The sequence below is a fragment of the Pristiophorus japonicus genome, chromosome 11, assembly GCF_044704955.1.
Source record: "Pristiophorus japonicus isolate sPriJap1 chromosome 11, sPriJap1.hap1, whole genome shotgun sequence".
Classification (NCBI taxonomy): Eukaryota; Metazoa; Chordata; class Chondrichthyes; family Pristiophoridae; genus Pristiophorus; species Pristiophorus japonicus.
Window position 1 is genome coordinate 129,522,569 of NC_091987.1, and position 24,232 is coordinate 129,546,800.

The window sequence follows — 24,232 nt, forward strand, 5'->3', positions numbered from 1 at the left end:
TAAATACTAGCAAGTTCGTTTCTCAGCTCTTAATTTAAACCCTCTTCCCTAACTTAGAAAGCAATAGGTGTTATACTTACCAACCAATCACCTACCCGCTCTCCTGTGATGTCATTCTTGAATTTTTTTTTCGCCGCGCTGTTTTTAATTGCCCGCTCTGGCTACGGATCCCGCTCTGGCTCTGACTCCCACTCCGGCTTTTTTTAAACTGCCAAGTGGTATCTTAGTCTCATCTCTGTATCTCCAATTCCCACACCAGAGACTTGAGCACAAAAATCTACGCTGACAATACAGTACAGTGCTCCACTGTTGGAGGTGCCGTTAAACGTCTGCTCTCAGGTGGACACAAGAGATCCCATGGCACTATCTCGAAGAGCAGGAGAGTTATCCCCGGTATCCTGGCAAATATTTATCCCTCAATCAATGTAACAAATACAGATTATCTGGTCATTATCACATTGCTGTTTGTGGGAGATTGTTCTACGCAAATTGGCTGCCGCTTTTCCTACATTACTACAGTGACTACACCTCAAAAGTGACTGTAAAGCGCTTTGGGATGTCAGTGGTTGTGAAAGGCACGATATAAATGCAAGTTTTTTTTCTTTTTCTTTTCTTATTCTGGTTAACAGTAATAAGACATTCTCCATGAAAATACAAGGACCATTTTCCTCTTCATTTTGGTCCAAAATTCATGAAAAACTGCAACGACACACTTGAATAAAAATAGTGCGTGTACCGTCTCTACTAATTAATGAGGATGTACATTTTAAGTACTACGGAAGAGAGTTACAAAAGGGTTGTAGATAGGGCTTTCAACTAAATAGTTGGGGGTGGGGGTGGGGAGGGTTCAGGTGAGGGGAAATTTAGAAAGTTAAAGAGAAAGGACAAGGTGCAGGTAGTGATAGAGGTAATGATAACCAGAGTGTGACAGGAAGGGCAGAGTATACAAACACAACAGTGCACCAGAAAATAGGGTGAGAGTAGGGAAAAATGGTAGAGACAAAATTAAAGGCTCTTTATCTGAATGCATGCAGCATTTGTAACAAGATAGATGAATTGACTGTGCAAGTAGAAATAAATGGGTATGATCTAATAGTAATCTAATTACAGAGATATGGTTGCAAGGTGATCAAGGTTGGGAACTAAATGTTCCAGGGTACTTGCCGTTTCGAAAAGACAGGCAGAATGGTGAAGGAGGGGGGTGGCCCTGATAATAAAAAATGACGTATGTACAATAGAGAGAAAGGATCTCGGCTTGGAGGATCAGGAAGTAGAATGGGTGGAGATAAGGAATAACAAGGGACATAAAATACTGGTGGTAGTAGTATATAGGCACCCCTAACAGTAGCTATACTGTTGAGACAGAATATTAATCAAGAAATAGTAGGAGCTTGTAACAACATTAATACAATAATCGTGGGGAACTTTAATCTTCATGTAGACTGGACAAATCAAATTGGCAAAGGTAGTCTGGAGGACAAGAACATGGAATGCATTCGGGACAGTTTCCAAGAACAACATGTCATGGAACCAACCAGGGAACAGGGTATTGTGTAATGAGACACGGTTAATTAGAAATCTCATAGTAAAGGATCCTCTGGGGCAGAGTGATCATAATACGATAGAATTTCACATTACCTTTGGGAGTGACTTGCCCAAATGTGAAACTAGAGTCTTAAACTTAAATAAAACCAATTACATAGGTATGACGAGCGAGTTGGCTAAGGTAGATTGGAAAAATAGATTAAAAGGTGTGGCAGTAGATAAGCAATGGCTATCAATTAAAGAAATATTTCATAATTCTCAATAAAAATACATTCCATTGAGAAACAAAAAATCCACAGGAAAAGTGATCTACCCGTGGCTAAAGAAGTTAAGGATAACATTAAATTGAAAGAATCTTTTAACGCTGTGAAGAATAGTAGTAAGCCTGAGGATTGGGATAGTTTCAGAAACCAGCAAAGGATGACCAAAACATTGAAAAAAAAGGGAATTTGAGAGAGAAAACTAGCAAGAAATATTAAAGCAGATTGTAAAAGCTTCTACAAGTATGTAAAAAGGAAGAGAGTAACAAAAGTAAACATTGGTATCAAAGGATGAGGCAGGAGAAATTATTATGGGGAATAAGGAAATGGCAGAAACGTTAAATAAATATTTTGTATTTGTTTTCACAGTAGAAGATGCAAAAAGCATAACTGAAATGGTGGGGAATCAAGGGTCTAATGAGGGTAAGGAACTTAATGTAATAAATATAACTAGAGAAAAAGTACTAGAGAAATTAATGGAACTAAAAGCCGACAATTCCTTGGACCCGACGGCTTACATCCTAGGGTTCTAAAAGAGGTGGCTGCAGAGATAGTGGATGCATTGGTTTTGATCTTTCAAATGTGTGAGGAGGACACAAAAAACCTGCAAAAGGACTGACAGGCTAAGTGAGTGGGCAAAAATTTGGCAGATGGAGTATAATGTTGGAAAGTGTGAGGTTATGCACTTTGGCAGAGAAAAAAAAACGAAGAACAAGTTATTATTTGAAAGGAGAAAAATTGCAAAGTGCTGCAGTACAGCGGGACCTGGTGCATGAAACTCGGGTTAGTATGCAGGTACAGCAAGTGATCAGGAAGGCCAATGGAATCTTGCCCTTTATTGCAAAGGGGATGGAGTATAAAAGCAGGGAAGTCTTGCTATAGTTATACAGGGTATTGGTGAGGCCACACCTGAAATACTGCGTGCGGTTTTGGTTTCCATATTTAAGAATATACTTGCTTTGGAGGCAGTTCAGAGAAGGTTCACTAGGTTGATTCCGGAGATGATGGGGTTGATTTATGAGGAAATGTTGAGGAGGTTGGGCCTCTATTCATTGGAATTCAGAAGAATGAGAGATGATCGTATCGAAACGTACAAGATTATGAGGGGGCTTGACAAGGTGGATGCAGAGAGCATGTTTCCACTTATAGGGAACACTAGAACTAGGGGGCATAATGTTAGAATAAGGGGCCGCCCATTTAAAACTGAGATGAGGAGGAATTTCTTCTCAGAGGGTTGTAAATCTGTGGAATTCGCTGCCTCAGAGCTGTGGAAGCTGGGTCATTGAATAAATTTAAGACAGAGATAGACAGTTTCTTAACTGATAAGGGAATAAGGGGTTATGGGAAGCGGGCAGGAAAGTGGACTCGAGTCCATGATCAGATCAGCCAAGATTGCATTAAATGGCGGTGGAGGCTCGAGGGGCTGTATGGCCTACTCCTGCTCCTATTTCTTATGTTCTTATGTAAAATTCTCTAGATTCGAGAACGGTCCCAGCGGACTGGAAGGTAGCATATATAACACCATTATTCAAGAAAGTAGGGAGAGAGAAAACAGGGAACTACAGACCAGTTAGCCTGACATCACTCATCAGGAAAATGTTGGAATCCTTTGTTAAGGAAGTGGTACCAGGGCAGAGTCAACATGGTTTTATGAAAGGGAAATAGTGTTTGAGAAATTTATTAGCGTTTTTTGAGCATGTAACTAGCAGGGTAGATAAAGGGGAACCAGTGGCTGTAGTATATTTGGATTTCCAAAAGGCATTCGATAAAGGTGCAACATAAGGGGTTATTTCACAAGATAAGGGATCATGGGATTGGAGGTAATATATTAGCATGGATAGAGGATTGGTTAACAGACAGAAAACAGAGTGTAAGGCTAAATGGGTCTTTTTCAGGTTTGCAGGCTGTAACTAGTGGAGTGTCGCAAGGATCAGTGCTGGAGCCTCAGCTATTTACAATCTATATTAATGACTTGGATGAAGGGACCGAGTGTAATGTATCCAAGTTTGCTGACGATACAAAACTAGGTTGGACAATAAGCTGTGAGGAGAACACAAAGTGTCTGTGAAGGGATATAGATAGACTAAGTGAGTGGGCAGTAAGGCAGCAGATGGAGCATAATGTAGGGAAATGTGAGGTTATTCACTTTGGTAGAAAGAATATAAAAAGAGTATTTTTTTTAAATGGTGAAAAACTTTTAAATGTTGGTGTTCAGAGAGATTTGGGTGTCCTTGTACAAGAAACACAAAACTAGCATGCAGGTACATCAAGCAATAAGGAAGGGAGATGGCATGCTGTCCTTTATTGCAAGGGGGTTGGAGTATAAAAGTACAGAAGTCTTGCTACAATTGTACAGGGCCTTGGCGAGACCACACTTGGGGTACTGTGCACAATTATGGTCGCCTTATCTAAGGAAGCATATACTTGCCTTGGAGGTGATACAACAAAGATTTGCTGGATTGATTCCTGGGATGAGAGGGCTGTCCTATGATGAGATTGTGTAGAATGGGCCTATACTCTCTGGAGTTTAGAAGAATGAGGTGTGATCTCACAGAAACATACAAGACTGTGAAGGGGATTGACAGGCTAGATGCTGAGAGGTTGTTTCCCCTGGCTGGAGTGTCTAGAACTAGGGAGCACAGTCTCAGGATAGGGGGCAGGCCATTTAAGACAGAGATGAGGAGGAATTTCTTCACTCAGAGTTGCAAATCTTTGGAATTCTCTGCCCCAGAGGGCTGTGGATGCTGAGTCTCTGAATATATTCAATGATGAGATAAGATAAGAGTATTGGAGTCATGGGGAATCAAGGGATTATGGCGATTGGACGGGAAAGTGGAGTTGAGGTCAATGATCAGCCATGACTGTATTAAATGGTGGAGCAGGCTCGAAGGGCCATATGGCCTACTCCTGCTCCTATTTCTTATGTTCTTAAAATCTATTGCAATGTTGAGCCACTCTATTTGCCTGTATCTTCCCTGTAGTGATTTCGATATACATATTTCACTTTGTTGGAACCTTTTCATACATTCTAGCTCAATAAGTAGTCAGATTCACATTCATACTGCACTACAAATCTTTTTCAGACTAAAATTAATGCCTTGTGCCCTGCACTTGGTCTGATCTGCTGCTTCGCTCTGCCCAATGTCCTCATTTCTGATGTCTGGTGCACATCTTATAAGTCACAGGATTGTTTTTTTAAATGGAATATAATGTGGAGAAATGTGAAGTTATCCACTTTGGTAGGAAAAATAGAAAAGCAGAGTATTTTTTTAAATGATGAGAGATTGGGAAATGTTGGTGTTCAGAGGGACCTGGGTGTCCTTGTACAAACATCACTGAAAGTTAACATGCAGGTACAGCAAGCAATTAAGAAAGCAAATGGTATGTTGGCCTTTATTACAAAAGGAATTGAGAATAAGAGTAAAGACGTCTTACTGCAATTATATAGGGCAGTGGTGAGACCATACCTGGAGTATTATGTACAGTTTTGGTCTCCTTCCCCAAAGAAGGATATACTTGCCATTGAGAAAGTGCAACGACGTTTCACCAGTGATTCCTGGGATGGGGGAGGGGGGGAAATTGTCCTTGGAGGAAAGATCAAGTAGACTAGGCCAATATTGTCTAGAGTTAAGAAGAATGAGAGGTGGTCTCATTGAAACATACAAAATTCTTACAGCTTGACAGGGTAGATGCATGGAGGATGTTTCCTCTTGTTGAGTCTAGAACAAGGGGTCATGGTCTCAGAATAAGGGGTCAGCCATTTAGGATTGAGATGAGGAGAAACTTCTTCACCCAGAGGGTGGTGAATCTTTGGAATCTTCGTCTTTGAGTATATTCAAGACAGAGATCGCTAGATTTTTGGATGTTAAGGGAATCAAGGGATATGGGGATACTGCAGGAAAATAGAGTTGAGGTAGAAGATCAGCCATGCTCTCATTGAATGGAAGAGCAGGATCAAGGGCCAAGTGGCCTACTCCTGCTCCTAATATTTATGTTCTTATGTTCTTAAATGTCATGAATGTGGTGGTTTGAAAAGGTCTGTTATGTAAAGTTAGTAATTATATATTTTCTGTTTTTTGTCATACTAGCACTTAGAGAGGGTGGTGTTTGAGGTCACTCTGTCTAATGGACAGGGCGAGGACTGATGGACCTGATGATCTCTTGCCACTTTTTCTTATGAAGGAGCGGCAGTGAAAACCGTACAAAATTCCAACACACAAATCCAGGGTCGTACAAAATAAGAGTCACTGGAGAGAATCACTAGGATTTCTTGGGTTTCGTTTGGACAACTGAGAATTAAAATATAAAGTCAGTTCTCAAAATAAAAAAAAAACGGATTATTTAACAAACCTGTTGCCAGTAGAAATGTAATCCAACAGATTTTCATCACTGGTTTATAAGTTTCTGATGACGCCCTGGTTGACAAATTAAACAAAGTCAAAATGATGACATTATTCTAAAAGTTTTCAAGAAAAAGACCTAACTTATTAATTGAAAACTTACTGGTTACTTGGTGACTCCTCAAATGTCTTTTCAGATATCCTGTAAATTTAAAAAAGCCAACTCTTAGTACACTTTCAAATAGTGTCAGTTGCACCTTTCAAAACACACTTTATTTTCACCTTTGCAAAACACTATGGGACGCTAAAGGCAGTATAAAAGTGCAAGTTGTGATTTAAATGCAACAGCTGCAGCAGGACTTTCTCTGTATTTCTAATACAAAATAGATGGAAGAGTCAGAAATAGGTTGATAACAATTACTACATATTTTCTTTTTGTTGCAGTGCAAGCCTCAGAGGTGTAAAAGCTCCACATAAAGTGAGCTTACTTAAAAGGGTTGGACTATGACAAATTTGCTGGAGTTCTTTGAGGATGTAATGAGCAGGGTGGATAAGGGGGAACCAGTGAAAGTGGTGTATTTGGATTTCCAGAAGGCATTCGATAAGGTGCCACATAAAAGAAGGTTACTGCACAAGATAAAAGTTCATGGGGTTGGGGGGAATATATTAGTATGGTTACAGGATTGGCTAACTAACTGAAAACAGAGAGTCAGGATAAATGGGTCATTTTCAGGTTGGCAAACAGTGACTCATGGGGTGCCACAGGGATCGGTGCTGGGTCCTCTACGATTTACAATCTATATTAATGACTTGGCTGAAGGGACAGAGTGAAATGTAGCCAAGTTTGCTGATGATACAAAAATGGGTGGGAGAGCAAATTGTGAGGAGGACACAAAAAATCTGCAAAGGGATATAGACAGGCTAAGTGAGTGGGCAAAAATCTGGCAAATGGAGTATAATGTGGAAAAATGTGAGGTTATCCACTTTGGCAGAAAAAAATAGAAAAGCAAATTATAATTTAAATAGAGAAAAATTGCAAAGTGCTGCAGTACAGAGGGACCTGGGGGTCCTTGTGCATGAAACACAAAAAGTTAGTATGCAGGTCCAGCAAGTAATCAGGAAGGCAAATGCAATGTTGACCTTTATTGCAAGGGGGATAGAGTATAAAAGCAGAGAAATCCTGCTACAACTGTACAGGGTATTGGTGAGGCCACACTTGGAGTACTACATGCAGTTTTGGTCTCCGTATTTATGAAAGGATATACTTGCATTAGAGGCCGTTCAGAGAAGGTTCACTGGGTTGATTCCGGAGATGAGGGGTTGACTTATGAAGATAGGTTGGGCCTATACTTATTGGAGTTCAGAAGAATGAGAGGTGATTTTATCGAAACATAAGATAATGAGGGGGCTCGACAAGGTGGATGCAGAGAGGATATTTCTACTCATAGGGGAAACTAAAACTAGGGGACATAGTCTCAGAATAAGGAGCCGCCCATTTAAAACTGAGATGAGGAGGAATTTCTTCTGAGGGTTGTAAATCTATGGAATTCTCTACCCCAGAAAGCTGTGGTGGCTGGGTCATTGAATATATTTAAAGGCAGAGGTAGACAAATTTTTTGAGCGATAATGGAATAAAGGGATATGGGGAGCGGGCAGGGAAGTGGAGCCGAGTCCATGATCAGATCAGCCATGATCTTATTGAATGGCGGAACAGGCTTGAGGGGCCAAATGGCTTACTCTTGATGTTCTTATTACATATTTGAACTAAAACTTGGGATGGTTTAAAAAAAAAAGGCTAACTGAAATCGTAAGTCAGAGTGATGGCAGTGGGCAACATAATTTCTCAACAGCTCAGATGTGTGTGATGTCAGCTGACGAATAAAATGTTTCAGTGCATTTTAAAATGGATAAAAAGATTGAAATAAAATTTGATGCAATCCAAAGTTACAACAAATAGTGACCGAAATACACCGATGATGAAATGGCTGCAATCCCGCAGCCAAAAGTTGTAGTCAGTGGTTGTGAATCAGCCTGGAGGCAGGTTGCTACTGGTGTCCCCCAGGGATAGGTGTTAGGCCCACTATAGTTCACTGTTTTTATTAATAACCTGGACAGTGGTGCTGGGTGTATGGTCAGTAAGTTTGCAATGGATACTAAAATTTGTACAAGGGTTAAGACTGTAGGAGTACAATCGTCTGCAAAAAGATTTAGATGCGCTAAAGGGAATGGGCCAAACAATGGCAAATGGCAACTAACCTAGATAAATGCAGTGCCATGCATGTGGGTAGGACCAACACAGAATATACTTATATAATGAACTGAAAGCGGTCGAGAAAAGGATCTAGGTATTATTGTGCACAGATCAGTGAATCACAAAGAATGCAGAAAAGTCGTAGCCAAAGCAAACAGGGTATTTGGGCGGTATTAACAGAACCATTCGAAACAAATCAAAGGACACCATTCTGTCATTATACAAGTCGGTGGTTCGACTGCATCTAGAGTACAGTTTTGACCCCCTCACATGGTGGGTGATATAGTGGCCTTGAAAAAGGTTCAGAGGAGAGCTATAAGAATGATTCCTAGCTTAAAGAACCTTAATTACTCAGTTAGGCTTAAAGGGGTAGATCTCTTTACTTTAGAGCAGTGTATACTTAGAGGCAATCTGATAGAGGTATATAAAAAAAAATGAAAGGGCTATCGATAAAGTATTCCAGCTTGATAGATTGGGGAAGACCAGAGGACATGTGTCTAAACTACACAAGCGTAGGAATAGACTGGCAGTTCATATTTTCCCAGAGAATAGGGAGCCTCTGGAATATGTTGCCAGCTTGTGCAGTGTGTGTTAACTCTCTACATGCTTTCAAGAGGGAGCTGGAACAGTGATTGCATCATATAGAAGGTAAATAGATTAACAGATAACATTCACATGGTCCATGTGATTTACTGGACCGGTTTTGATCACCTAAGGTCGAATAGAAATTGTCCAGAGTTTCTTTCCCACCACCCCCCCCACCCCTCAATTGGCCTTGGGTTTCTTCTGTTCCTTTGACTCGCCCAGGAGATTACATGGTTGCGGAAGGGTAGGAAGTGTAGTCTTGATATTCCAGGCATCATGAATGTGAGGCAGGTTGGATGGACACGATCTTTTCCAGCCCGTCGCAACCTTAGTGTCATAAATGAGCATCCGCCCACATGTCCTCAGCATAACTAAAACCGCCTATTTCCACCTCCGTAACATCTCCGCCCTTGCCTCAGCTCATCTGCTGTTGAAGCCCTCATCCATGCCTTTGCTACTTCTAGACTTGACTATTCTAATGCACTCCTGATGGCCTCCCATATTCTACCCTACGTAAACTAGAGGTGATCCAAAACTCGACTGCCCGTGACCGAACTGGCACCAAGTCCCGCTCACCCATCACCCCTGTGCTCGCTGACAGACATTGGCCCCCTGTTAAGTAACGCCTCTATTTCAAAATTCTCAACCTTGTTTTCAAATCCCTCCATGGCCTCGCTCCTCCCCATCTCTAATCTCCTCCAGCTCTCTCCCTTCCGCTTCCCCTCCCCTATATCTGCCCTCTTGAGCAACCCCGCTTAGCCATTGGTGGCTGTGTCTTCTGTTGCCTAGGCCCAAAGCTCTGGAATTCCCTGCCTAAACCTCTCTGCCTCTCTTTCCTCCTTCAAGATTTTTGAGGATGTTTCCAGTAGAGTGGACAAGGGGGAACCAGTTGATGTGGTGTATTTCAGAAGGCTTTCGACAAGGTCCCACACAAGAGATTAATGTGCAAAGTTAAAGCACATGGGATTGGGGATAGTGTGATGTGGATTGAGAACTGTTTGGCAGACAGAAAGCAAAGAGTAGGAGTAAATGGGTACTTTTCAGAATGGCAGGCAGTGACTAGTAGGGTACCGCAAGGTTCTGTGCTGGGGCCCCAGCTGTTTACATTGTACATTAATGATTTGGATGAGGGGATTAAATGTAGTATCTCCAAATTTGCAGATGACACTAAGTTGGGTGGCAGTGTGAGCTGCGAGGAGGATGCTATGAGGCTGCAGAGTGACTTGGATAGGTTAGGGGGCAAATGCATGGCAGATGAAGTATAATGTGGATAAATGTGAGGTTATCCACTTTGGTGGTAAAAACAGAGACAGACTATTATCTGAATGGTAACAGATTAGGAAAAGGGGAGGTGCAACGAGACCTGGGTGTCATGGTACATCAGTCATTGAAGATTGGCATGCAGGTACAGCAGGTGGTTAAGAAAGCAAATGGCATGTTGGCCTTCATAGCGAGGGGATTTGAGTACAGGGGCAGGGAGTTGTGCAGGGCCTTGGTGAGGCCACACCTGGAGTATTGTGGACAGTTTTGGTCTCCTATCTTGAGGAAGGATATTCTTGCTATTGAGGGAGTGCAGCAAAGGTTCACCAAACTGATTCCCGGGATGGCGGGACTGACATATCACGAAAGACTGGATCAACTGGGCTTGTATTCACTGGAGTTCAGAAGAATGAGGGGATCTCATAGAAATGTTTAAAATTCTGATGGGTTTAGACAGGTTAGATGCAGGAAGAATGTTCCCAATGTTGGGGAAGTCCAGAACCAGGGGTCACAGTCTAAGGATAAGGGGTAAGCCATTTAGGACCGAGATGAGGAGAAACTTCTTCACCCAGAGAGTGATGAAACTGTGGAATTCTCTACCACAGAAAGTTGTTGAGGCGAATTCACTAAATATATTCAAAAAGGAGCTAGATGTAGTCCTTACTACTAGGGGGATCAAGGGGTATGGCGAGAAAGCAGGAATGGGGTACTGAAGTTGTATGTTCAGCCATGAACTCATCGAATGGCGGTGCAGGCTCGAAGGGCCGAATGGCTTACTCCTGCACCTATTTTTCTGTTTCTATGATGCTCCTTAAAACCTCTCTTTGATCAAGCTTTTGGTAACCTGCCCTAATTTCTCCTTAAGCTGCTCGGTGTCAAATTTTTTAATCCCATAATGCTCCTGTGAAGTGCCTTGGGACATTTCACTAAGTTAAAGATGCTATATAAATACAAGTTGTTGTTGTCCTTTCTTGTATGTTCATAAACATCTGAGCTGTACCTGATTGGATTGTTTATAATGCACTAATTTATTTCAGTAATATAAAACTCAAGATTGTAATACATTTTCAGAATGATTCTATCATTTGATACCTAACCACCGATTATCACTATTGCCCAACTCACTTAAGTTAACACATAAAATACAATCTCTTTTCGCAATATTTTCCTGTAAAACATTTTTAATAGCACTGTGTAAAAAAGAAACTTGTAAAGCTACCTTTGCACCTTTCCTCACTGTAAATGGATCCACATTTCTTATTGAAAGCTTAGAGGCCATCAGGTAACATCATATATAGTATAAAAAAATTACCTCTTAAATTTTTTGAAGAGTGCAGTGAAAACAAGGCACTTCTTTTCCAGTTTCACCACCACTGAATTTACTTTAGTGCTAATGGTGACCAAGTTCCCATCCATTTTCTTCAGCAACTGGAAGAACTCAGTCACACTTTAGGAAGGAGAGAAAAAAAATGTTAAATATCACTTCTACCTATGCCATTCATTCTGTGCTGTTATCACTCATTTTGAAATAGCCTACTCCTGGTAAATCTAAAAATGTTGAATTATCTAGTAATTCAAATTAAGTCATTTGAATTAACAGAAATTGCTATCACATGTATGATGCTCTAGCAATAAAACAGAATCCACAAAAGCAAATTATTTAATGTTTTTTCTGATTTTTGATTAGCTTGTTGTGGTAGTTGTACTCTTTAAATGATTAAAACGATAATTGAAATAAAGTGTGCATCAAAATACTATTTAGGCCTCATCTAGGTCAAGTTCACTCACTTAAAATGATCAAATCAATGCACACACATCAGGATGCCAGAGTATCCTTTTCCCTACTACTTCATTTCTCAAGGAGTGTTCTCCACCTGCAGAGGACAAGTTTCAGACATGATTAAGCAGGCTTGAAGACATTCTTAAGCCAGATTAAGATGTTCACACTCCAGATCAGTAGGTTACAGCTGTAGATGTTGGTAAATGCTAGAGCACTGTCCCAGTATTTAGACTATCAAACTTGCGTGACGATTTCTCAGTCTTTGAATTAGCACACCATCATTCTTGTCTTCTTTCCTTCATACCCCCTCCTTTCTACAATGTTATTTTCCTCATTTAGGAGCCCCTTTCTATCCATTACCACCTTCCCCAAACAAGAGGGTGGGCAGCTAACTTGAGCCCAGGAATCTTTATCAACCACTAGGAGGTTCAGGACATGCTCACTGATGTTTTTCCCTTGTAGGGATGGACCTAGCCTTTACTCTCATAAATCCAAGACTGACAAGTGAGGACAGCACAAGTACACATTCCCATTTTACCAACCTTAATGGAGCATTAATTCACATTGGTCATAGAGTTCAACCACTTGTTCCAGCTTTGCATCTTTTTTCTTTAAACTCAGCTTACTAATCAACTGCACCTTTGTTTGCCTATTGGGCTGTGTTTTGTTGCCTTTCCTTATTTATCCTTTTTATAATTTCATTAGATTTTCATCACTTGTTACAATGCCTGCTATTGCCCATGAATGCAATCTGACAAATTACATTCTGATGCTCAACAACCTCAATTGGTTAAGCTACAGCTCTAAATTACTGCAGCTTAACCAAATATTCTAATAATGGCCTCGAAATCCCAGTTGAAGTCTTCCCGCGGGCGAACGACTGAAAGAGAGAAAAAAGATGCACACTTTTCCTGCGCCCACGAGAGATCCCGGTCCTGAGGCCTCCACTCACTGCGCATCGGAGTGCGTGCACATCTGGACAGACGCAAGTTAGAGCTGCCGTCATATGGCTCTGGGCAGCCAAAGTACAGTATTTTCCGTAAGTAGGAGTTCCCATTATTATGATTGAGAAACACCCCCCAAACACAAACACTAATAAAAATAGAAAAAAATACACTGCATATTTAAGATTAATTTAAATTAAAGTTATTAATGTCATAAAAAAATATATATTTCCGATTTTTTAAATTATGGTTTAAAATAAACTTACCGTAGTGGGCAGGATTTATAAACAATAAAATGTGTTTTTAAAATTTTACTTTGTTATGTTTGTGTGTTTTAAAACTCTTACGCCTGTAAAAGTAGGTTATGCGTCTGCTTTTATCAGGCGCAAGTGTTTTCAGGACATCTGCTGGGCAAGATATGGGTTAATACCCATGTGAATGTCCTGGCCGCTGAGACAAGGAGGATCTGTCAAGCTGGACCTTGACAGATCGGAAAAGCTGGTTTTCAGCGCAGGTGCATTGTGGGCTGAAAACTGGCTTTTGCAGTGCCTTCCTGGGCCTGTACACACTCAGTACGGGCCCGGGGAGGCCGGGATTTCTAGGCCATTGTGTCCTGAACATGGAGTACACATTAAAATGTGGCTACTCTGCATAAGTGTTTGCACGTCCAGGATGAATTCAATGCAACAAAGCCAGACATCCAGACATAGAAACATAGAAACATAGAAAATAGGTGCAGGAGCAGGCCATTCAGCCCTTCTAGCCTGCACCGCCATTCAACGAGTTCATGGCTGAACATGAAACTTCAGTACCCACTTCCTGCTTTCACGCCATACCCCTTGATCCCCCGAGTAGTAAGGACTTCATCTAACTCCCTTTTGAATATATTTAGTGAATTGGCCTCAACTACTTCCTGTGGTAGAGAATTCCACAGGTTCACCACTCTCTGGGTGAAGAAGTTTCTCCTTATCTCGGTCCTAAATGGCTTACCCCTTATCCTTAGACTGTGACCCCTGGTTCTGGACTTCCCCAACATTGGGAAAATTCTTCCTGCATCCAACCTGTCCAAACCCGTCAGAATTTTAAACGTTTCTATGAGGTCCCCTCTCACTCTTCTGAACTCCAGTGAATACAAGCCCAGTTGATCCAGTCTTTCTTGATAGGTCAGTCCCACCATCCCGGGAATCTTCTGGTGAATCTTCGCTGCACTCCCTCAATAGCAAGTATGTCCTTCCTCAAGTTAGGAGACCAAAACTGTACACAATACTCCAGGTGTGGCCTCACCAAGGCCCTGTACAACTGTAGCAACACCTCCCTGCCCCTGTACTCAAATCCCCTCGCTATGAAGGCCAACATGCCATTTGCTTTCTTAACCGCCTGCTGTACCTGCATGCCAACCTTCAATGACTGATGTACCATGACACCCAGGTCTCGTTGCACCTTCCCTTTTCCTAATCTGTCACCATTCAGATAATAGTCTGTCTCTCTGTTTTTACCACCAAAGTGGATAACCTCACATTTATCCACATTATACTTCATCTGCCACGCATTTGCCCACTCACCTAACCTATCCAAGTCACTCTGTAGCCTCATAGCATCCTCCTCGCAGCTCACACTGCCACCCAACTTAGTGTCATCCGCAAATTTGGAGATACTACATTTAATCCCCTCGTCTAAATCATTAATGTACAATGTAAACAGCTGGGGCCCCAGCACAGAACCCTGCGGTACCCCACTAGTCACTGCCCCTGCCATTCTGAAAAGTACCCATTTACTCCTACTCTTTGCTTCCTGTCTGACAACCAGTTCTCAATCCACGTCAGCACACTACCCCCAATCCCATGTGCTTTAACTTTGCACATTAATCTCCTGTGTGGGACCTTGTCGAAAGCCTTCTGAAAGTCAACATCAACACTACACCAACAGAGTGATCAATCCTTGCAACAATAAAAGTTCAACTTGGTGTTCATTTAACCTGGTTGGAAAAACTCCTGAACCTCAGCAAAAAAAACACTTCTGTGATTGAATAACAGTTTCCAATGGCAAATAATAAAACAGAACAATAAATAAACCTACTTCAGATCCAAGGTTTTCTGCAACTCTGTCACGGTGAAGGAACCTCCATTCAAGTCTACAGCTGCAATGAAGATACAGATACCCCAACACTTTTTTATGGTATCCTGGAAGAAAAAAAGCATTCAATCTTCAGATTTAACTTGTTAAAATGTTACTGAATAAAAAAGTGTATATCTAAACATAAATGGAAATATGTAGATCTGTATATAAATGTATATCTGAATATAAATGGATTGTGAGCTAGCAAGAAATATAAAAACAGATAGTAAGAGCTACTACAGGTATATAGGGCCCAAATTTGGCCAGTAGAGATTTCTGGTGCACTCACCAGAGGTGCGGCACTTTTCTACATTGATTAGGGTGCCAAAAATCTTCAGGCCGACTTTGGCAGGTCCCCAGCCTCTCCTCAATAGTGGCATAACGTGGCCACTGGATTCGAGGGCGGAGCCAGATCCCAGCATTGAAAACAGAGCCAGGAGCTCTGCACATGCGCACAAGAGTGCGCGCGCATGTGCAGTAGCTCCTCGCCCCCAGAATCTCTGCATGTGCTCTGCAGGCTGTGTGGAGGGGCCAAAGCATGCTGCCCCTATCCCTGGACGGACAGATGTGGTCCATTTTTCATTTTACTTTCTGGGTTGCACGAGATCTCGAGACCCCAGTTTAAGTTCACTAAAGAGATTCTGAGCTTTCTCAGAGTTTCAACTGCACATGCATGCAAGTTGAGTTGCAGTCAGTAAGGAGGTTGAGGGCATATCACCGGGATCAGATCTACATAGTGAGAATGAACCGATTTGCCGACCTTTTTAATTTGTTATTGATTGATTGCTTGCTTATTACTTTGGTCTTGGTGCTTTAGGTGCAGGGTTCCTTCTATTTTTTAATTTGTTAATTAATTGCTTATTACTTTTTGTGCTTTGTAAGTCTTGGTGCTAGGTGCAGGTCCTCTCAGCTTCCTTGTATTATTTTTAAAATTTGTTATTGATTGCTTCTTCTTGTACTTTGTTTAATGCTTTAAATGTACTTACCTGCACTGATTTCTTAACTCTCCACAAGGTTTATCTGTGCAGCCACAAGTGGCCACATATGCTGGCCTAAGTTAGTTCGGAGTAACTATTAGCTGTCCAAACTAGCTTAAATGGCCAAAATAGGCATAGGTGGCTGGTAACGCTCCCTTTTGGAAAAAAAACTAAACTTAAAAAAAAATCCTAACTAACCTCACTTACACTGGAGCAAATTAAATGTGCAGAATGGCGATTTTTAAGATACTCCAAAAAAAACAGAGCAACTCTTTTTATGGGCCCAAATTTAGGCCCATAAAAAGAGCCAGCAGCTAAAGTAAACGTTGGTCCCTTAGAGGATGAGACTGGGGAATTAATAATGGGGAACAGGGAAATGGCAGAGACATTGAACAAATATTTTGTATCTGTCTTCACGTAGAAGACACTAAAAACATCCCAATGATAGATAATCAAGGGGCTATAGGGAGGGAGGAAACTGAAAACAATCACGAAAGAAAAAGCACTCAGTAAAATAATGGGACTAAAGGTGGATAAGTCCCCTGGACCGGATGGCCTGCATCCTAGGGTCTTAAAAAAAGTGGCTGCAGAGATAGTGGATGCAATCTACCAAAATTCCCTAGAGATAGAGAGGTGCCAGCAGATTGGAAAACTGCAACTGTAACACTCCTATTTAAAAAAAGGAGGCAGACAGAAAACAGTAAACTATAGACCAGTTAGCCTAACATTTGTCGTTAGGAAAATGCTGGAGTCCATTATTAAGGAAGCAGTAGCAGGGCATTTGGAAAATCCTAATAGAGTCAAGCAGAGACAACATGGTTTTATGAAAGGGAAATCATGTTTGACAAATTTGCTGGAGTTCTTTGAGGATGTAACGAGCAGGGTGGATAAGGGGGAACCAGTGGATGTGGTGTATTTGAATTTCCAGAGGGCATTCAATATGGTGCCACATAAGAGGTTACTGCACAAGATAAAAGTTCACGAGGCTGAGGGTAATATACTAGCATGGAGAGAGGATTGGTTAACTAACAATAAAAACAGAGTCGGGATAAATGGGGCATTTTCCAGTTGGGAAATGGTAACTAGTGGGGTGCCACAGGGATCGGTGCTGGGGCCTCAACAATTTATAATCTATATTAATGACTTGGATGAAGGGACTGAGTGTAATGTAGCCAAGTTTGCTGATGATACAAAGATAGGTGGGAAAGCAAGTTGTGGGGAGGACACAAATAATCTGCAAAGGGATATAGACAGGCTAAGTGAGTTGGCAAGCATTTGGCAAATGGAGTTTAATGTGGGAAAGTATGAGGTTATCCACTTTGGTAGGAAAAATAAAAAAACTAATTATTATTTAAATGGAGAGAGATTACAAAATGCTGCAGTACAGATGGACTCAGGGGTCCTTGTGCATGAAACACAAAAGGTTAGTATGCAGGTGAAGCAGGTAAGCAGGAAAGCAAATGGGATGTTGGCCTTTATTGCAAGGGGGATGGAGTATAAAAACAGGGAAGTCCTGCTACAACTGTACAGGGCGCTGGTGAGACCACACCTAGAGTACAGAGTACAGCTGTGGCCTCCTTATTTGAGGAATATGCTTGCATTGGAGGCAGTTCAGAGAAGGTTCACTAGGTTGATTCCTGAGATGAAGGGGTTGTCTTATGAAGAAAGGTTGAGCCTATATTCATTGGAGTTTAGAAGAATGAGAGATGATCTTATTGAAACATATAAGATACTGAAGGGGCTTGACAAGGTAGATGCAGAGAGGATGTTTTCATTCGTGGGGGAATTTAGAACGAAAGGTTAGTGTTTCAGAATAAGGGGTCTCCCATTTAGAACTGAGATGAGGAGGAATTTCTTCTCTCAGGGTCGTAAATCTGTGGAATTCTCTGCCCCAAAGAGCTGCGGAGGCTGGGTCATCGAATATATTTACATAAGAACATAAGAATTAGGAACAGGAGTAGGCCATCTAGCCCCTCTAGCCTGCTCCGCCATTTAATAAGATCATGGCTGATCTGGCCGTGGACTCAGCTCCACTTACCCGCCCGCTCCCCGTAACCCTTAATTCCCTTATTGGTTAAAAATCTATCTATCTGTGATTTGAATACATTCAATGAGCTAGCCTCAACTGCTTCCTTGGGCAGAGAATTCCACAGATTCACAAGCCTCTGGGAGAAGAAATTCCTTCTCAACTCGGTTTTAAATTGGCTCCCCCCGTATTTTGAGGCTGTGGCCCCTAGTTCTAGTCTCCCCAACCAGTGCAAACAACCTCTCTGCCTCTATCTTGTCTATCCCTTTCATTATTTTAAATGTTTCTAGAAGATCAGCCCTCATCCTTCTGAACTCCAACGAGTAAAGACCCAGTCTACTCAATCTATCATCATAAGGTAACCCCCTCATCTCCAGAATCAGCCTTGTGAATTGTCTCTGTACCCCCTCCAAAGCCAGTATATCCTTCCTTAAGTAAGGTGACCAAAACTGCACGCAGTACTCCAGGTGCGGCCTTACCAATACCCTATACAGTTGCAGCAGGACCACCCTGCTTTTGTGCTCCATCCCTCTCGCAATGAAGGTCAACAGTCCATTCGCCTTCCTGATTACCTGCTGCACCTGCAAACTAACTTTTTGGGATTCATGCACAAGGACCCCCAGGTCCCTCTGCACCTCAGCATGTTGTAATTTCTCCCCATTCAAATAATATTCCCTTTTACTGTTTTTTTTTTCCCCCAAGGTGGATGACCTCACACTTTCGACATTGTATTCCATCTGCCAAACCTTAGCCCATTCGCTTAACCTATCTAAATCTCTTTGCAGCCTCTCTGTGTCCTCTACACAACCCGCTTTCCCACTAATCTTTGTGTCATCTGCAAATTTTGTTACACTACACTCTGTCCCCTCTTCCAGGTCATCTATGTATATTGTAAACAGTTGTGGTCCCAGCACCGATCCCTGTGGCACACCACTAACCACCGACTTCCAACCCGAAAAAGACCTATTTATCCCGACTCTCTGCTTTCTGGTTCGCCAGCCAATTCTCTATCCATGCTAACACATTTCCTCTGACTCCACGTGCCTCTATCTTCTGCAGTAACCTTATCGAATGCCTTTTGGAAATCTAAATACACCACATCCATCGGTACACCTCTATCCACCATGCTCGTTATATCCTCAAAGAATTCCAGTAAATTAGTTAAACATGATTACCCTTTCATGAATCCATGCTGCGTCTGCTTGATTGCACTCTTCCTATCTAGATGTCCCGCTATTTCTTCCTTAATGATAGCTTCAAGCATTTTCCCTACTACAGACGTTAAACTAACCGGCCTATAGTTACCTGCCTTTTGTCTGCCCCCTTTTTTTTTTTAAAAACAGAGGCGTTACATTAGCTGCTTTCCAATCCGCTGGTACCTCCCCAGAGTCCAGAGAATTTTGGTAGATTATAACGAATGCATCTGCTATAACTTCCGCCATCTCTTAATACCCTGGGATGCATTTCATCAGGACCAGGGGACTTGTCTAACTTGAGTCCCATTAGCCTAAGGTGGAGATAGACAGATTTTTGAACGATAAGGGAGTAAAGGGTTATGGGGAGTGGGCAGGGAAGTGGAGCTGAGCCCAAGATCAGATCAACCATGATCTTATTAAAAAGGCAGAGCAGGCTAGAGATTCAAAATGGTCGACTCCTGCTCCTATTTCTTATATTTATGAAACAGAGCACTTTAATGAATAAGTAAATAATAATTAAAGGAATTGAAAAGTGCCGATTAAGCTTCAAATTGATTGTGACTCCAGTAAGTCTCCCACCAAGAGGTGCTGGGGGAGGGAATTATTATTTTTTTTTAAATCATACATCTCTTTACTTCATTTACCCTTTTTTATTACTGAGAACACAAATTGAGCTGCAAAGGTCCACAGTGCAGGAGACTACCAATATTAAAGAGAGTTTTTTTTTTAAAAAGCACAATTAAAAAAAACAAGGTAATGATTAGATGGTGCCAAATTGGGTTTTAAAAAGGCTGAAGGTAGCAGGATAAAGGAAAGACTTCTATGGTTGAGGTCCTGGGAAAGAATAAGACGTTTGTATAATGCTTTCAACAGTGTGGATCCAGGGAGTTGGAGTATAGTATATACAGTGTAATAACAGCTAAGGAGGAACAAGAGGGCAATTCAGAAAAATATTGACAATATAGTAAAAAATATACAAACAATAAAGGTTGTGACAGACAGGCAGACAGAGAAAGGTAGGTTAGAAGCTAGAGCTGAAAGTGTTTATTTGTCAGACAATTCCTCTCTTCTGCATCCTGTCTAGGAAAGCTAGAGCAGTTAGAAAAGCCTCCCCAGATAGGGGAAAAAATTCATGCTTCGGAGTGACTTGGGCTTTATAGAGAGTGGCGAGTTGATAAGGGAAAAGTACAGAAGAGCAACCGAGGCTTCTTGGAAGCAACTTTAGCAACAGCAGATTTTTGGGAGTTCTTTTGACACAAGAGGTAAACCAAAAACATTGATAAATAAAAGTATTTGAAATAACCACTCTCAAAAAAAGGTAAGAGTAAGAGATGGTTATTTCTTGAAACTGATTATTTCTTCGTACTGATTGTTTAAATTCTTCAAAGACTAACTTTACAAACAAGATTTTCAATGTCTCAGCAATCAACCCCCCTGTCAGAGACGTGTCTATCCACGATAGTACTAGTAGGCATGACCACTGTTGACTTTGTGAAGACAAGTTCTCATTTTCATCTGAGGAATTTTTTCACATTCTCACCCTTCATCATGTAGTGTGGCACGACCATCGGGCTAAGTGGGACAGACTTAAAACCGGTCTGACAGCCCCAAATTGCATGCCCATGAGGCACCATGGGTCAGCAGCAGCAGAATTGTATACAACCACAATCTGCAACTTCTTGTCCCTTCATCTTTCATCACCATTAAGCTGAGAAACAAACCCTGGTTCAATGCAAAGTGTAGAATGCTATTTTGAGGGCACCTCATAATGAGGAACCAATCTAGTGATGTTGCTGACAGTCCCAAAGATACAGAAATTGCCAGCCCACACAATCTTCATACCCATGAGAATAGTCCAGATCAGAGGAGGTACTGGACAGAGGGGCAGAACTTTACCCCCATTGTGCAGGCGAGAGATAATCTTGATCAATCACTAATGGGGTGAGATGGTGGGGCACTGGACTGCACAACTAATATATGGATTGGTTCTACACAGCAGTAGGTAAGGAAGGCAAGTGTGCTTGTATTTTTGTGCAGCAGCAATCTTTTGTTTTTTTTTACTCTGGGCTTCACTCTTCTTGATTAATCAGGTGAATATTTATTTCTTCTAAAAGCAGTCACTAAATGTAGCTCAACAAAAAGAAAATCAATTGGAATCAACCAACAAGTAGAAAAGCTGATCATTATCTAAAATAGATCATAACTGACTTTGCCTCCACTTACAACAGTAGGGAGGTTGAACAGCTGATTCTTTACATTTAAAAAGGTAAGCTGGTAGTTTAGGAGAAAGATATAAAAAAAACTGCTCTGATTAAATGGGAAGAAAGTCGCTATTTGGTTGCTGTAAGAATCCTACATGAAATGAACTCCCGCAGTTTCAATACAGTTCGTAGCTCGTGGGCTCACAGCAAAAACTGTTCTTGAACTGACACCAATGGTGATCTGAGAGAGAGCACAGAGCAGATGGTTTGAAAAAAAAAGAGATCACAATGGTTGCTCTTTGGAACTGAGGCGCAATTAGGGAGCAGAAGAGGAAAACAATTTACTTGGCATCTAACCATTCAATGTTGCCCAAGAGTGCTTTCTAGCTATATGTCCCAGTCATTCCATTCCCCAATTCTGGATTTGCATTGCTCTCCTGTCCCTTTACTGCATCACGAGGCTGAATCTTCAGCAATTACTCCTCTGTCCACAAGAATTCTCTCTTCTTGCCTTTAAAATTGAACTTCAATTGCCTTCAGTCTCCCTTTGTAAAACTCCTTGACTTCTGCTCAGTGACGAACTCTCCCTTTTCTCAACCATTTAGGTGTTCTTTTATGTGCAGAGAACTGGATAAATGTACCGTGTTTTTTTGCAGCTGACAATGGGTGTTTCGTTCCCCAATATTAAGATTTCTCACCTTTATGAGCACAAGTCACAAATAAAGATTCAATTAAAAAAAACTACCCCTCAAGAATGGAATTATTGTATTCAATGGGTTTTGATAGCGTCCACAAAGAGCTGCAACACCATCTAGAGACAATGCAATGTACATTTGATGCTGCAATATGATGATGACCAGATTACCACATTAGGTATGTCAGTAAATGAGACTTTGAGAGCTTAGACTTTCCATAAGTGTACAAGAGCAAATTATTAATTACAGCAAAAATATCTGTCACTACAACCAAATATTTTGGGAAATCATCAAAACAGTTGGTTACATACAGGTTCAGCAACTGAAAGTGATTGGCTGAAACACATGCACTGTCTCTTCCAAATCTGCATGGGCCAAATTGGAAACTTGGACCTATATCCATGCATTACAGCACTAGTTCAAGAGCTGTAGCATTGCACGTTAGAAAAAGACAAGAATTGTTTGTCTTTTCCTCAAGTGGTCACTCTTGTTCTTTAGTTTTTCTGCATCATTCTGTCTTTGTCCATCTTCCATACTTTTCTTACTGTGGTGCTCAAGTGTATTTAGTTCAAATTCTTTCACTATGCCTTTTCTTTCTCTCGCTCTCTTATCTCAATCTCGTTCAGGAAAAATATCTGGGGACATGGTGTGCTCAACAGTGACTGTCACATGACCGCAAAACAGCAATCAACAAAATTGATAGGATGCTAAACTATAGAGCCAAATCAGTTGGCTGCAAGTTTGAGGCAGTAATGTTAAAAATGGACAGTACTCTGATCAATGGAAAAACCTCTTAAATGGACAAATTTCTTTGAAAAAAAAGTTTGACCAGTGTGCTGGCAGATCATCTAATCACAATAATACCCCAGGACAAAAGCGATTGATTGTTCAGGAAGAGCAAAATGGTGCTGAAGGACAATGTAGTATGAAATTGCCCAGGACGAGGCCTCTATCATTGTATAGGCAATGACCCAAGGGTAATAAAACACCCAAAGATAACTTTAGCAAGAATTAGACAATGAATGCTTGTTTTTGTTTTAAAAATGGTACAAAGAGATACTAAGCAAATTTCAGTAGGGACTTTAGCTACCTGTCCCACTCCAGGAACTTGAATACACAAAAAATTTAGGCTGATACTCCAGTGCAGCACTGCACTGTCGGAAGTGCCGCCTTTCGGATGAGACGTTAAACCAAGGCCCTGTCTGCCCTCTCAGGTGGGCATAAAAGATCCCACGGCACTATTACGAAGAAGAGCAGGGGATTATCCCTGGTGTTCTGACCAATATTTATCCCTCAATCAACAAAATAAAGAGAGATTATCTGGTCATTCTCATAGGCAGTCCCTCGGAATCAAGGAAAACTTGCTTCCACTCTTAGCATGAGTTCTTAGGTGGCTGTACAGTCTAATACGAGAACCACAGTTGCTGTCACATGTGGGACAGATAGCCATTGAGGGAAAGGGTGGGCAGAGAGCCTGGTTTGCCGCATGCTCCTTCCGCTGCCTGCGCTTGATTTCTGCATGCTCTCGGCGACGATACTCAAGGAGCTCAGCACCCTCCCGAATGCACTACCTCCACTTAGGGCGGTCTATGGCCAAGGACTCCCAGGTGTCAGTGGGGATGTCGCACTTTATCAAGGAGGCTTTGAGGGTGTCCTTGTAATGTTTCCTCTGCCCGCCTCTGGCTCGTTTGCCATGGACAAGTTCCAAGTAGAGCGCTTGCTTTGGGAGTCTCGTGTCTGGCATGCGAACTATGTGGCCTGCCCAGCAGAGTTGATCAAGTGTGGCGAGTGCTTTAATGCTGGGGATGTTGGCCTGGACGAGGACGCTAATGTTTGTGCGTCTGTCCTCCCAGGGAATTTGCAGGATCTTGCAGAGAACATCGCTGGTGGTTATTTCTCCAGCGACTTGAGGTGTCTACTAAACATGGTCCACGTCTCTGAGCCATACAGGAGGGCGGGTATTACTACAGCCCTGTAAACCATGAGCTTGGTGACAGTTTTGAGGGACTGATCTTCAAATACTCTTTTCCTCAGTCCCTCATTATCCCACTGCTGTT

General features: G+C 41.7%; 1 protein-coding gene across 8 annotated transcripts in view; it reads right to left on the minus strand.

The window, feature by feature from the left end:
- rb1 (retinoblastoma 1) overlaps positions 1-24,232 on the minus strand; it is a 456,612-nt gene that overhangs the window by 384,344 nt on the left and 48,036 nt on the right. For all 8 annotated transcript variants that reach the window (XM_070894055.1, XM_070894054.1, XM_070894053.1 and 5 more), the window contains exons 3-6: positions 15,042-15,145; positions 11,554-11,688; positions 6,309-6,347; positions 6,156-6,220 (exon numbers count right to left, since the gene is read on the minus strand). In XM_070894055.1, the coding sequence (XP_070750156.1) occupies positions 6,156-6,220; positions 6,309-6,347; positions 11,554-11,688; positions 15,042-15,145 (343 nt within the window). The remainder of the gene's footprint in view (positions 1-6,155; positions 6,221-6,308; positions 6,348-11,553; positions 11,689-15,041; positions 15,146-24,232) is intronic.